The 15,309-nt window shown below is 40.8% G+C and overlaps 1 protein-coding gene across 5 annotated transcripts in view; it reads left to right on the forward strand.

Annotated features, from left to right (window-relative positions):
* Positions 1 to 15,309, forward strand: part of ccdc172 (coiled-coil domain containing 172) — a 124,499-nt gene that overhangs the window by 95,727 nt on the left and 13,463 nt on the right. For 4 of the 5 annotated variants that reach the window (XR_007264292.1, XM_048609028.1, XM_048609027.1 and 1 more), the window contains 2 exons: positions 2,289 to 2,390; positions 5,847 to 5,949. Coding sequence is in view for 4 of the 5 variants with exons in the window: in XM_048609028.1 (XP_048464985.1) it covers positions 2,289 to 2,390; positions 5,847 to 5,949 (205 nt within the window). In the remaining variant the exon portion in view is untranslated. The remainder of the gene's footprint in view (positions 1 to 2,288; positions 2,391 to 5,846; positions 5,950 to 15,309) is intronic. The other variant, XM_048609029.1, reaches the window with a different exon arrangement.

The raw sequence follows: 15,309 nt of genomic DNA on the forward strand, positions 1-15,309 counted from the left end.
GTGAATAGAAGATATAGCAGTGGATTATTTGAAAACTTTGAAGGCTAACAGAGCATTAGCGGTTAAACCATCATGAAGATATCTTCATAAAGCTATAAGGAGCATCAGAAAACTGAAGGTTCTGAATATTTTGTCTCAAAAGGAGAAGTACTTCATTATACTTCAAATCAAAGAGAAAAACCAATGAAGTTATCGAGAGACAATGAGGCAAGTCAGTCACTGCTGTCTGATGCTATTTATCTTCCAGAGGGGTCAAGAAGAAGAAAATATCAATTAGATGTGTACATTGGGTAGGATTGAATAGTGTCATGTAAATGGATAAATTATTGTTGGAGCAAATACCTATGGAAAAAATCAATTTTATTTTGGGAAATGACCTGTCTGGTTCAAAAATCATTTGCCTCATTGAGGCCGGTGGAATAACTAGTGGAGGTAAAACAAACAGATGTTACAGGAGGAATATCTTGGATTTTTCCTAACTATGTTTTGACTATATCTCATGTTTATAGACTAGAACAGGATGAAGAGAAGTCTATGAAACAGGAAGATGACATAGAAGCATAAAAGATAGAAGCAGGTGTAGGCCGTTCGACTCCTCAAGCCTACTCCACCATTCAATACGATGGTTGATTATTGAGCTCAATACCCTAATCCTTCCCTCCTCCCACATCCCTTAATCCCTTTAGCCACGGAGCTATATATATTTTATGTTTGAAAACTCAACATTTTGGCCTCAACCACTTTCTGTACCAATGGATTCCACAGTCCCACCACTCTCTGGATGAAGAAATTTAGCCTCACCTAATGCTAAAAGGTTTACTCCTTATACTATGAACTCTGGTTCTGGACTTCCTCACAATTGGGAATAGCCTTCCTACATCTAACTTGTATAGTCCTGTTAGAATTTGATAAGTTATTTTTCGAGATTTCCCCCCACATTCTTCTAAACTCCACTGAGTACAATCCTAACTGACTCAATCTCTCCTCATATGTCAGTCCTGTCATCCCAGGATTCAATTTAGCAAATCTTAACAATTCAGTTGTTGGATACAATGCTCAACAATTTACATGAAAGTGATGTGGGTAAGGAGAATGAGCTGACGTGTCAGCTCAACTTTATTCGTAGAAACACAACATAGAAATTCTTAATTCTAAGAGTTATACCAAACAGATAATTCAGAAATTGAATCAGATCCAATGGCTGAGTGATATTACTGAAAAGGTACTGGACCATAGAGCAGCCCTGTCATTAAAGAGCGATGATCAGTGCTGGCTTAAGCTGAGGGTCATCACACCTAAGACGAGTGTGGAAGAAGTTGAGAAGGAGAATCCTTCATCGTAACCTCAACAGGTGCAGGAATTGACCCCGTGCTGTTGGCATCATTCTGCATTGCAAAAAAACATGTCCAGCTACTGGGCTAACCAACCCCCAATGAAGTACTAATGAGGAATGGAGACTACCTAAAATGTTAAGCAATTAGTTTAAAGGAAGGTAGGATGAGCAGGTTTCTTTTTAAAATGTTAGTTCAAAAGCTGTTGAGTAGTTCAAAGGAAGCTTGACTGGGGTCAGAAGCAAATATGATTTCTCCAAAGAAGATTGTTCAGAGCAAATAAGGAAATAAGTTATCTCAATGAAACTTCCAGACCAAGATTATTTCATTAGAACTCCACAGCTTAGTAAAAGACTGGAAGCTTAAACTCAGTTGGTGAGTGATCCGGGGAGAGACTTCAAAGCTTATGGGCCTGGAATTGAGAAGAAGCTGTTATTATGTCAAGCTGAGATAACAAGGTGTAGAGCTGGATGAACACAGCAGGCCAAGCAGCATCAGAGGAGCAGGAAAGCTGATGTTTCGGGCCTAGACCCTTCCTACAGGTTTGTTAGGGAAAGAGTTTCTCTCAATTTTGCTTAACTGCAAAGTGATGGCATTGGAGAGTAGATGGAACTTTGTCTTCCCAAGTGTTTTGAAATATTTCTAACTGTTATATTTAGAAAGCTTGGTTTATGTTTTTTATTTCCTTTGTGTAAATTTCATTCTGGGATCTGACTTGTCCAGTAGTAACATCAGCTGGGGCTATGACACTAGTGAACGCAATGCCGAAAGTGGCACATAATTTCTAGAAAATTGGTTTTAGCTCAGCAGATTCTCATCAATAATTTAAAATCTTGGAACTTTAATGGGTTATTAAATATTGAAGTTGTTAAATTCTGGCCAAAACACAGTTAGTATCCTAATGTTTAAAAAGAAATAAAAATGCAAAATGTAATTATTTTTATTATTGTGTTTTAGATATGAAATGTCTTGAACAAAAAAATATTCATTTGAATGCTCTCCAAAAGCAGAAAAATGAGCTAAAAGAAGAAATTCATCAACTCCAGAGCAACCTTCAAGGTTATCGACCTATTGGCTAATATTATCTGTTTACAGTTGTTAATCATCTGTGATTGGTGAATTATAATTTCTAATTAACATGTTGCGGCCAGGTAATATCTGAGCATATAACATTATAGATGTAAATTTCCCATAGTGCTCACAGTAAATCGGATAATAGAGTAGACAGGAAGTAAGGTCTGAAGGGATCTGAAATGTTTAATGCTGCTGAGTGTCATAAGCACCATTCTCTCTCTAATGATATCATATGGACACATGGCAGAACAGCAGCTCATACTTTCTGTAACCATGTCTATTGTATCAATGTGACCCACATCTGGTGATGAGGCATTCTGCCAAATGACTATGACAGTCTGCACAGGGAACCACTCGTCAAGATCAACACTGTCTTTGTCCCGAAGGACGCTATGTGCTGACCACTTCCTGATGGGCTTCTGGTCAAAGGTGTTTTCTTTCAGAAATTTCTCCACAAAAGACAGGTGCTGTGGAAAGGTCCAACTACTTGGAGCGGTCCGCGACAACGAGGCCAGGCCTATCCTTCACAACACCGGGGACCGGTAGAACCTCAGTAAGTAATGACACTAAGTTGGTGAGAAGGGCTCTCCCTGTGAGATCCTTTATGCTGCCCTCTTAAGTGACTGCAGAGGGGACGAGACTGTCATACACCTCCTTCTGGGATGTGCCTATGCAAAGAAAATTTGGAGACAACTGGAGTGGTTTTTGTCAAGGTTCGTCCAAAGCAGCTTCATGACGTGGGACTGTGTGCTGTATGGTCTGTTCCCTGGGATGCACACCAAGGCAAAGATCAACTCCACCCGGAGGACCATAACTCCGTGAAAGATGTTCTTTGGTCTGCCCGAAACTTGCTAGCCTTCCGGTTTAAAAAGTTGACCCTGACTGTTGCAGACTGGCACATTCCAAGGTCTAGGACTATATACTAAAGCTTGGTGCAGCTGCTGCCAAGGTGTAGTGGGGAAAGACCACCGTATAAGGTCCTCCTGCCAAAGCATAACAGGGGGCCATCCAGTATTCAATGCATTTTCATGGTGCTGTGAAGGGGTGACAGATTGAGACAGGAAAAGAAACAATCTATAATAGGGAGTGTTGAGATGGAGATGCGTGGCGGGGGAGCTAGTGAGTGGGGTTTGGGGGGAGGGATTGCTGGAACAAAGGATGTAAGCAGTGGATTACACCTGGACTGAAGTGGTTCAGATGAGTTTAGTGTTTTCATGAGGAGTGGGAAGAAATTAGACAGAATGTCTGGAAGGGAGTTTGGGACTTAAAATTTTAACCGTTGGAAGTAAGAATTGAGGTTACCAAATAGAGCCGTGTAAAGGTTGAAAGGTAAAAATAGTTGTTACTGGTTGAGCTAGTAATTGAAACGAAATAATTAATTGTGACAGTGAAGTATTGGACTGAAAGAATCTTGGAAAGGGAAGGAAGAGAAAAGGAAAAACATTAGTTAAGGCTATAAAGTGCTGAGTGGATTCTTTAAAAAATGTTGATCAAGACCTTGTTGATTGAGTCCTGTATGACTGCAAAAAGGACAGGTCATTTAAGAAATAAGTGTGGCCGAGGAGCGTGTAAGAAGAATCAAATATGAGAACGTTTTGTGTGAGATAGTTAGGAGTACATTTGTAAAAGATCCCATAGCACTATTCCATAAAAGGGCCATGGAGTTATTCCTGACATTCTGGCTGATGTTTATAAGTTTGGTCAACATACAAAAGGTGGTCATTAACTGATCACTATCACGTTGCTGTTTGCAGGAGACTCCTTCGCACAAATTGGCTGCTTCATTCCCTAAGTAACAGTAGTGACTGCTCTTTCAAAAAAGTGTACTTTATTGGCAATAAAGCTTTAAAATATCATGAAGTGTTGAAAAGCACTATATTAAATGGATTCTTTATTTCAATTTTTGTGATAAAAATATGTCCATAATAAGATAGAGAACAAGGATTGTCACGCAGTGACATGTAACATACTATACATTTGAGTCAGGATAATGCATGACTTAGATGGAAACTTAAAGTGGTGGTATTCCCTCCTTTCTTGTGCTCCTGCTGTTACGAAGGGAAGTGGCATTTCTAAGAAGCTTTTTGGGTTGCTGCATTACATCTTGTAAGTTGAGCTGTGTGACATCAAGGTGACATCAAAAGATTGTGAATTGGTGAGGCTAATGGGTGGTTATGCATCTGCCTTTTCCTAATGGAATATTGCAAGAGATGTGCAGGGAGATCTGGCAGCCTGTCATTCTCTATTAACATCCTGGGGAGTTGTCATTGACTAGAAGCTACACTGGACTAAACAAATAAATATGGAGTAGGCCAGTGGTGTGGACCCTTCCAACTAGTGATTCACCTCCTGACTCCTCAAAGCCTGTTCACCATCTATAAGACAGAAGTGAGGAGTGTGATGAAATATTTCTCACTTGCTGGATGAGTGCAGCTCCAACAACACTTAGGAAGCTGGGCACCATCCAAGACAAAGCAACCTGCATGATTTGTACCACATTCACAAACATCCACTCTCTCCACCACTAATGCGGAGTAGTGGCAGTGTGTGACATCTACAAGATGCACTGCAGAAATTCATCAAGGCTCGTTGGAGAGCACCTTTCAAACCAGTTACCACTATTATCTAGGAAGAAGGGCAGATACATGGGAATGCCACCACCATCCAGATTTGGAAATGTACTGCCGTTCCTTCAGTGTCATTAGGTCAAAAGTCCTGGAACTACTTCCCAACAGTGTTGTGCGGATACCTATACCAAATGGACTTCAGTGGTTCAAAAAGACAGCTTACCACTAACTTCTCAAGGGCAATTAGGTAAGGGCAATAAATGCTGAACCAATGACATCTACGTACCATGAAAGAATAACAAAAAACAGTGACACTATATTATAGCAAAGTGTTTGTTCAGTGATTGAAGATTAAGGTGATAATGCGGCAGAAAATTAAGCAATAGCAGATGTGACTGAGATATCATTGAGCTATTTATAAATCAGTCACCATAAATTTGCACATAATAACATAATCCTTAATTATAAGAGATAGGGGTACGCTGTAAAAGTCCAGAAAAGTTTACATTTAACCTCAGCTAGAGTGATTGTGATTTAAAAACCAAAAGAACTGCAGATGCTGTAAATCAGGAACAAAAACAAAGTTGCTGGAAAAGCCCAGCAGGTCTGGCAGCATCTGTGAAGGAAAAAACAGAGTTAACGTTTCGGGTCCGGTGACACTGCCTCAGAACTGTTCTGAGGAAGGGTCATCGGACCCAAAATGTTAGCTCTGTGATTGTAATTTAATTGGTTTAGTTTGTAAATGAAGCTAACAAAAATTAGAGCTGAGGTCATTTTCAAATGAGGGAGTATTGAGTTATTGTACATGGATTATTTCTGACTGGTAGATTTCTGTGTTAGCTGCAAAGATAGAATTACCATCATTGTTTTTCAGGTATTGAGGATGAGCTGACTACAGTTATTTTTAACACAAAGGCTTTGGAAGAAGAAAAAGTAAAAGTTTGTCAAAAACCACAAACAGATCCTGAGTTTTTACGGTAAGCAAATTTGGGTTTAATTACATTTTGTTTTTAGTTCCTTTCCTGCTTAAGGCTTTAAAAAGATAATTTAGACATTTTCTCACCCTTACATAAAGTTCCTTTTTCTTGTAACGAATAAAAGGTTTTTTCAAACATATTAATAAATTATCATTCTGACTTCTGGAAGGAATAATTATTGGAGTAAAGCTATACCACATATAGCTATACATGTAAGTATATACCTAGTTTTCTTTCAGAAAATAGTAGTAGGCCCTTCTTGACTGTGCAGTCACTGAAAGTGACAAAATCACTACACTGTCAGAAGTTCATTGAAACGTTTGGAATTCACAAAATTGAAAAAGATTAGGTATTCTGCAATGAGTGACTCACCTGATTCCCTCAAACCTTTCCAGCAGCAACAAGCCACAGGAGTGTGATGAAATGCTCTGCAAGTGCCTGGATCTTCAATAATATTCAAGAACCTCCATACCATTCAAGAAAAAGCAGCCTGCTTGATCAACACTCTGACCAATATCTCACACATTCCTTCCTTTCATCACTGGTACACTGCATCTGCAGTGTGTACCAGCTTCAAGATGGATAACCGATTTGAGAAGGCTTCTTTGATAGCACTTTTCAAACCTGAATGAGAAGACCAAGTGAAGTGGACACATGAAGCTAAAGCAGAAGTTGCTGGAAAAGCTCAGTAGGTCTGGCAGCATCTGTGAAGAGAAATCACAGTTAACATTTTGGGTCTGGTGACCCTTCTTCAGAACTGATAGTAGCTAGGAAAATGTTGGTTTATATGCAGAAGATAGGGTGGGCAGAGAGGGTAAGGAGTAAGCAATAGGTAGGGATAGAGCTCAAAGAGAGAAGAACAGTTGGACAGATAAAGGAGTGGATAACGATCTGGCTAGGAGAGTGAATAGCTGTTAATAGAGACAGCATTCGCAGTTCTTTTTGTTTTTACATGAGGCTAAAGTTTGTTTTCTGAGACTGAGTGTAGGCAGGTATAAAAGTGGGTGAAATACTTGCTTTGGGTGGATTGGGTTGTCCTACCTGGCCACATTCTTTTCAGATCCATATATTTTCATGCATGGGGTAAATCACCAAATATTATGGTTTTGTGGGTAGGAGGTTCTGAAGACCTCCAACTCCATCATCCAAGTGCAATATTTTAAAAAGCACCCAAAGAGAACTTCACTTTTGGCAACCTAGGAGGATCACTTAAGTATGCTTATCCCTGCCACCCACTCCTAGAGATGTGGAGGCTGAGGGGTGACCATATAGAGGTTTATAAAATCATGAGGGGTATGGATAGGGTGAATAACCGTGATCTTTTTCCTAGGGTGGGGAATTCAGAGCTAGAGGCTCCCTGCTCTGAGGAGGGATCATCGGACCCAGAACATTAACTCTGATTTTTCGTCACAGATGCTGCCGGACCTGCTGAGCTGTTTCAGCAACTTCTGTTTTTGTTCCAGAGCTAGAGGGTGTAAGTTTAAGGTGATAGGGGAAATATTTTAAAAAGATCTGAGGGGTAACATTTTCATGCAGAGGGTGGTATGTGTATGAATGAGCTGCCAGGGGAAGTCATGGGGGTGGCTACAATACAATATTTATAAGCCAACTGGATGGATATGTGAATAGGAAATGTTTAGAAATCTATGAGCTAAATGCTGACAAATGGGACTAAGTCACATTGGGATGCCTGGTTGCCACAGATGAGTTGAACTAAAGGGTCTGTTTCTGTGCTGTATGACTCTATGACTTCATGTCTTAAAACTCATCAAAAGCCAGCCCCTCACCTTAGCATTGCCTCCTTTGAGGTTTTCTTGTGGGATAGCCATGAGAGAAGGGATGTACTGTTTCTGAGGGTTGGCAACACATGGTCATTCTGAATGACCAACGTAACCTCGAGCAAGATAGATGGAGAAATGGTCAGTGCTTGGTGGAATATCAAGAGACACAGGATTTAGAACCACTAAAAGATATATGATCTGCTACAACTGGCAGTGTATGTGCTGCTATCTACTCAGTATATCATGCTCATAATATAAAGGGCGCTACAAAACACGTGCACCCCCAGTCTACTGGCTTGAGAACCCACACATTCAATACCTTTTCGCCACAGGTTTACTCATGCCAAGGGCACATCAGTGAAGCCTTATTGATTCCCATTAACTCGAGCTATTTGATGACATTGAACCACCTCACAGTCAGATCCCTTTAACTCCTAAATACCCCCATAACTCATGTCACAGATTTAAGAATTCACAACTTTACCTGTAGTAAACAATGAAGCCAAAGTGTCCGTGTGTCTCTGCTAATGTCTCTTAATGCTTCACTTCTTCTGCAGCAGAAGGACATGCTTATTAACATGAGAATGCACAGATTGGGGATATGCCTGACATAAGGCTGCTGACCAAACCCCACTTTGAGGAACAGGCTATTGAGCTGGCAGATGCAGACAGGAGGTGCACCTGTATCAACAGGATAATGGATGTCTATATCTATTCACTGAACAAATCTCTAAGGAACTCCTCCCAATTGTACATGAAACAGTTATACCTCGACAAAATCTTGAGTGTGGGTGACAACTCATAACACAAGCAGATCTTTGCAATTTTCTTTGCTGCCTCTGGATCCCACTCCCATATCAATAAAAAGAACTTGAAGAGATCCATCCACAGCCCATCTCTAACAACCCCTCACAGCATATCTCTGAGAATGGACTGTTGGGGCTTTTAGTTGCAACAGTACAAAGGCCTCCTCCTCATAATTCAGCAGTGTAGGCACATTCACTTCAGTATGTAACATATCTAGTGTTGTGGTCATATTCTGGTGCACGCAGCACTGACACGGATTCACAGCTAGAGGAGGAAGAAATGGCTAAGATCTCTGGCACCCAGAGATTTTGGACCGTCAGCACCTGCTGATCTCCATGCAGATAATGAGCCTCTGAATTCAGGAATTAGTGAGTTGACAGAGATACTGAATCAAGTAGTAGAACAACGAGCAGAAGTGTGAGAGATCATGCACAGATTCCACGATGTGCACAAGAATCTGCCCAGGTTCTGTGTGTTGTGCTTCTAACATGCAAGCTCTTGGCTGCTGACATGGAGAGCCAGCTCTTGCAGAAAAGTCAATATCTGCTGGATAACATGGGAACCTTAACTCGCATTGCTCAAGCCAGAGATGTTTTGCAACATTGGCTTGGTGACAGGAGATCATAGGTAATTGACTTCTCTCTTGGTTTTCCATCCGCTCAAGTGGCAAGGGAGCTGCCATTGTGCACTGACAGGAAAGGAAACAATTTATAGACACCAGAATTGTCATATCAGGCCAAATCACGATTTATGTTCAGCTTCTCCCATCTCCCTTCCACCAGGACCCAAAAGACTTTTGTTAAGTCAGATCAAGGAGTTTGCACCTGTACAGGAGCTTCCCAGCAGTGAGGAGCATTCTGGACCCAGGTCTTACAGAAAACAGTCATCAAAGTCATCTGAGGCAAAATGGCAAAACAGTCATCAGGAATCCTGAAGCTTAGCTGTGGCTGCAGAGGTGGCATCAAGATATAATGGTAGGAAAACATGCTCACATTGACTGTTGTCCTCCAGGAGGAACATAACCTCTGGAATGCGAGACATTAAGCTACATGGTTAGGTTTCAGCTGTCAATTAACGTAACTCAGCCTATCTCTTGCAGAGTAGATGGATGCCCCTAGTAAATGAAAGTTTGAGCTGTGCAAGTGTGGTCCCTAAGTAACCTTGCGGAATACCACACTGATGCTCTGGCTAGGAAACTGAACAGATTCTTGGTAAAAAGGGAACAAATTCAATTACAATCCATGGCAACCATGTTGGTAAACACTTAATAAGAATTTCTTGGGCACAGGATTATCTCTCCACATTTAGCTAATATTTCTGAGTGTCCACAGATGTTCATGCAATATAACTCAGTTTCAAGTCCAGCCACTATCAGGTTTTTATGGGCCTTTTCTCCTTGTCTCGCTACTGCCCTGATTTCTTCAGATACCTCATCATAGCATTGGCTCCCTTCCTTTTTCATCATCATCTTCATCTGAGGAGATGGATCTGTGTCCCTTTCTTCTAAGTTCTAACCCTATCATTTGAGATGGGTTGTGTAGAGTACAGCAAACAATGACTATTCTTAAGACCCAGCCAGGCAAGCACTGGGGTACTGCTCCTGAACAGTCCAGGCAACGGAAGCACAATTGTCTGTTCAGTGAAGGCCCTATTGGATGTATGTGCAGCTTTGTAGCCAAGTTCAGCATCCATATGAACATTTAGCACAGGGGTCATTAGCCGTGCCTTCTGGGGGTTTCTCTATTCACCCATGAGCCAGCCCTGGAGATTATATGGTAGGTAATCTTTTGCAGAATGTGGGAGTTGTTCAGAATGTAAGTGCTGTGACAGCTCCTGAGATAGCAGCCACACCCCTGCATGAATTGTTGTCTGTGGTTGCAAACAAGCTGGACATTAAGGAAGTGAAATTCCTTTCTATTCACACTTTCAGTGTCACATGCTCACAGTTGGGAAGCCCAGTGTTGGCTAAAAATCTGTCAGCCCTGGGTATCTTGAATTCCTGGGTTCATGATGATCTGAAAAAAAACTATTGCCTTCCTGTAAAGTATGTTGGTGAACTTCAGAATGCACTTGTGGGCCACCGAGTGGGAGATATCACCCGTGTAAAGTTTAAGATTGAAGGGAGTTGGAGCTGTAGAATTTCCATGCAGCTGCCATCTTCAGCACCACAGACACAGTGCATCCTCCCAAGCCACACGGCTGCAGATCTGCCTGCAGAAAGTGGCAAATGTAGGTGATAGTTTCTTGAGTCATGAAAAATGTCTTCAGCACTGCCTTTCTTTCTTCTGCAGGTAGCTGGAACTCCTTCACCTTTCTCAGTAGACTAATCAACAGTGCAGAAGAGAATGGCTGCACTCTTCATGTACTGTGTGCTTATCCACAGCTGCAGCCTCCTCAGCCTCTTGTCTCTGATTCTGTTGTCATTGTCCTCTCCTTCTCCTTTTACTCAGTCTTAGCAAAGCTAAGATAGCAGCTGGTTAAGTAAATCAAATTTGTATGATCTGTGAAGAAATCTCAGGATTGAGATGTATGCTTTACATTTGAGATATTGATTTGGCAATATAACCGTTGGACCTTTATCATGTCGCTCATGTGTTGTGTGAAAGCGTGCCCTAAAGCATCTCTACGCGGTGAGGTGCATCCTCCATGACCATAATCAATGCTCCCCTTCCTGATGTTGCCATGTGCAAGGTATTCATGTCCTCTTTTGTTTTCCATACAGAAGGCAGTTAGCTTGATGTGACTCTTGGTTGCCCTTTATCATTAATCTATGTGATGGAGCCCTCCAAATTTGGAATGTACAGTCTACATAATGGTTTTATGCTCATGTCCTTAACATACATATACATGGCCTGTGAATTTTCCTGTATGGTTGAATTTACAAGAACAGTCCCATTACCACCAGCATTGAGGGTGATTATTAGATGTCCTCCTTGTCAGACGTTAATGAATAACAGGACATGTTTAGGAGAAGAGGTTGTATGAATCTTTGTTTTAGTCACCTTTACTCTGCAGCAAATGAATTCTTTCAGTGCAAAGGCCTTAACTGAGTCCTTATGCAGTAGAATTTTTCAGGTTCTGTTTCAGTACTCTCTGTTAGGTATGTTTGTATTTGTACATTGATGTGCATTGAATAGATTTCAGGTCCAACCTGTTTTTATTGCACATTCTCTGAAAGGCCTTACTTTGAAGACCAATTTAGAGAAAGATGATACAATGAACTTTTCCTTCAAATCATTCACCCTTTACCCTTCCTGTCTAAAATACACTTTTCCTCTCATAGCTGTAGATCGCCTATTCCCTTCATTTGGTATCCCAAACGTCTTTCTTCAGTATCCCCTGTGATTATCAGCCCTTTTACCAATCTTCTGTTTTTGCTCTTCTGCTTGACCTCACTTCGATTCTAATTTACATGCCCTGTCTCACCCTTTCTTGCTCCCTTATTCAGTTTGTTGTGGACAAATCACCACAAGTTACCTTTAATTTGGCTACTTATTAAGAAATATCACAGATAATCAAGTATTGAAACAATAATTCAAACTTTATTGCATGTAGCAACCAAACGTTAGACCCCTCAAGTAAGCACGCATAAACCTATGACCCAACTTAGCTGTTATCTGATTAATGGTGAAATCTGGCCAGAACTTCAACCAACAGTGATCCGTCACTGGAGATTACCAGGGTTCGGTCCTCTTGCATTGCTGTCTTCGAAGGTCTGCTGTTGAGTTGTTCTGGTGTTCTGGTGTTTGATTCTTATACAGATTTTCGCTCTTCTGAGGTGATGTATTGATTTTTTTCTACAATTTTTTTTACAATTCATACAAATTATTGCAAGTCTGCAGCTGGCTTTCTTATCAAAAGTAATTTCTTTGTTTCTTGGTACATTTGGCCTTCACCGTTTGTTCGAAGACACAGCATTCCTATAGGTAACTACTTAAATTCTTCTACAGGGCAATTAGTTGTCCTTGTAACATCTGGTTTATCGTGCAGGTACCAAAGCAGTTTTGTCTATGTAGCTCCCACTCCCAGACATGGCTAATTGCTTTCAATTCCTGTATAAATTTGGCCCTGTCCTTTAATAGTTTATTCCAGACAGAGTTATTGCTGTGTGTAATAGTCTATCTTTTGTTGATTCATTCAGTCCATAAGCAATTATTAAAGTTCTGAAGTCTATAATATCACAAGTTGCATTGCTCTTTCTTCCTCTCCAATAGACCTAATTACCCTATTGGGTTTCCCACGTTAATGTGCAAATCTTAAGAATCCTTGTCCCCAGTGAACTAGTTCCAACTCAACCTGTACTATAAGTATAATGCAAGACTCTCTCATGCAATGATACCCCCTTTTGTGGATAATATGAAGCTGGGAGAAGGGATCTGTATTCATGCAGCACTAACTCTGCTGTTATCTTCTATGCTGTTATTTGCCATGTGACTGGTGATGCATTTGTCGGAATACGGTCCAATGTCAAACAGCCCAGATGAGTCAATACATGACCCTCCTTGTTTGAATGCTCCATGTGTCACTGTATAGATGAGTATGTTAAGCCTTCGTTTATAAGGGATGTGAATGCTGACTGCTAACATTGTTAAGGACCTGTTCTGTTTCTTCTCCCTACAAAGGGTTACTGCAAGTGTGACTGATGGATCTAGCCACAGCAGATATGGTTGTTGCTATTGCTGTAATGCAACAATAGCACAGAGAAATGGAATAGGAATAGATACGCTGGCAAATGTTGGTGCAGCAGTTACCTCCAGCAGAACCCAAACAACCCCCACATGAAGAGGTTGCTGTTGAAGGGATGAGTTCGAGGCATAGGAGGGCCAAAGTCTTTTATCCTCAATGTCAATTCCTCCAGATGAGAAGGGTGTAGGGTCACATACGCTGAGAATGTCCCAGGACACAGCTACTGAACTGTACTAAGAGCTGGATTCAAACTGAGGGAGTGGGTGGCCTTCCTATCCTGTTGGCCATCAAGGTGACAGCTGTATCGAACATGTTTGCAACTGGCTAATTGCAGGAAGCAATTGGGGTCAGTATGGGGATTCTCAATGGTCCACTTACAAATACATTAATACTGTGACCAATGCCATTTTTGCCAGATCCCACTGCTTCATCTCATTTTCCTGTGACAAGGTCAGTTTTACAACTGGGCAAAAGGATTCTGCAACATAACTAGCTTCTACCAGGAGTAAGGTGCAATCAGTGCTGGTTTATTCATCTAAAATCACAAAATCTGCATTGGAGGAAGTGATTGAGGAAGATAATTTTGAAGCTGGAAATCAGTCAGACATTCATACTTTTCATAGCAAACTTAAAAAATTCATTGCAAGCATTTTGCATTGGTCGTCATCTTGCAAAATTCTTTAGATTCTGGAACAGTCCTGGCAGATTGGAGTGGCAAATGTTACCAAACTTTAAAAAAAGGAGAAAGGGGCAGAACAGGGAAATACAGATCAGTTTATCATCAGATATAGGAAAATGTTAGAGTCTCTTACAAAGTATGTGAAATGGGACACTTCGAAATTATCAACGGAATTGGACAAACTCAATGTGAATTTACGAAAAGGAAATCATAGTTGACAAATCTACTGCAGTTTTCGATGTAACTAGCAAAATAGATAATGAGGAACTAGTGAATGTGGTGCATTTGGATTTCTTGCAAGTTTTTGATCAAGTCCTACATGAAAGGTTAGTGTGCAAAATCAAAGCACATGGACCTAGGGCTGATATACGAGCATGGATTGAGAATTGATTTGTAGACAGGAAATAGACTAGGGGTAAATGAGTAGTCTTCCAAGTGGTAATCAGAGACTAATGCACTACCAAGGGATCAGTGCTTGTGCCCCAGCTATTCACAATATATTTTAATAATTTAGATGAGGGAACCAAATGTTATATTTTCAAGTTTTCTGACAACACAAAGGTAGATGGGCTTGTGAATGGTGAGGTGGAAATGAAGAGACTTCATGGTGACTTAGACAAGTTGAGTCAGTGAACATAAACATAGTAGATGCAGTATAGTATGGATAAGTGTGTTGTTATCCTTGATAGAAAAGCAATCAGAGAATGTTACTTAAATAAATAATAGGTCGGTGGATAAATTGGTAATTATTGATGTACAGGCTGGCTTAGGTGTCTTTGTACATTGGTCACTAAATGCAAGCGTACATGTACAGCAGATAATTAAGAAGGCAAATGGCATCTTGACCTTTATTGCAAGGAGCAGGGATGCCCTACTGCAGCCTTGATGTGTACACATTTGACATATATGATCTCCTCTGACCTCCTTTATAGTCTTGACCTCTTTACCTAAGAAAAGATTACAACATAACTATATAGGAGGCATAGGAATATGCCATCTAGCCCTTCAAGCCTGTTCCACCATTCAATATTATCATGGCTGATCTTCCAACTTGGTACCATGTTCCAGCTTTTTCCCATATCCTTCTATCCATTTAGCCCTAAGAACTATACCTAACACCTTGAAAAAGTGTTCAATGTTTTTGCCTCAGTTGCTTTTTGTAGCAGAGAATTGCAAAGGCTCACCACCCTTTGGGTGAAGACGTTTCTCTTTATTTTGGTCCTATATCCTTAGACTTACCCCATATCCTTAGACTGTGTCCCTTGGTTTTGAAGTCCCTGTTCATTGGAAGCATCCTTACTCCAGACCCGCAGCAATGTGGTCGACTCTTAACTGCCCACTGGGCAAATACGGATGAGCAATAAATGCTAGCCTAGCTGGCAATGCTGTCACCCCATGAATGAATTT

The sequence above is a fragment of the Rhincodon typus genome, chromosome 20 (assembly GCF_021869965.1).
Source record: "Rhincodon typus isolate 14 chromosome 20, sRhiTyp1.1, whole genome shotgun sequence".
Lineage (NCBI taxonomy): Eukaryota > Metazoa > Chordata > Chondrichthyes > Orectolobiformes > Rhincodontidae > Rhincodon > Rhincodon typus.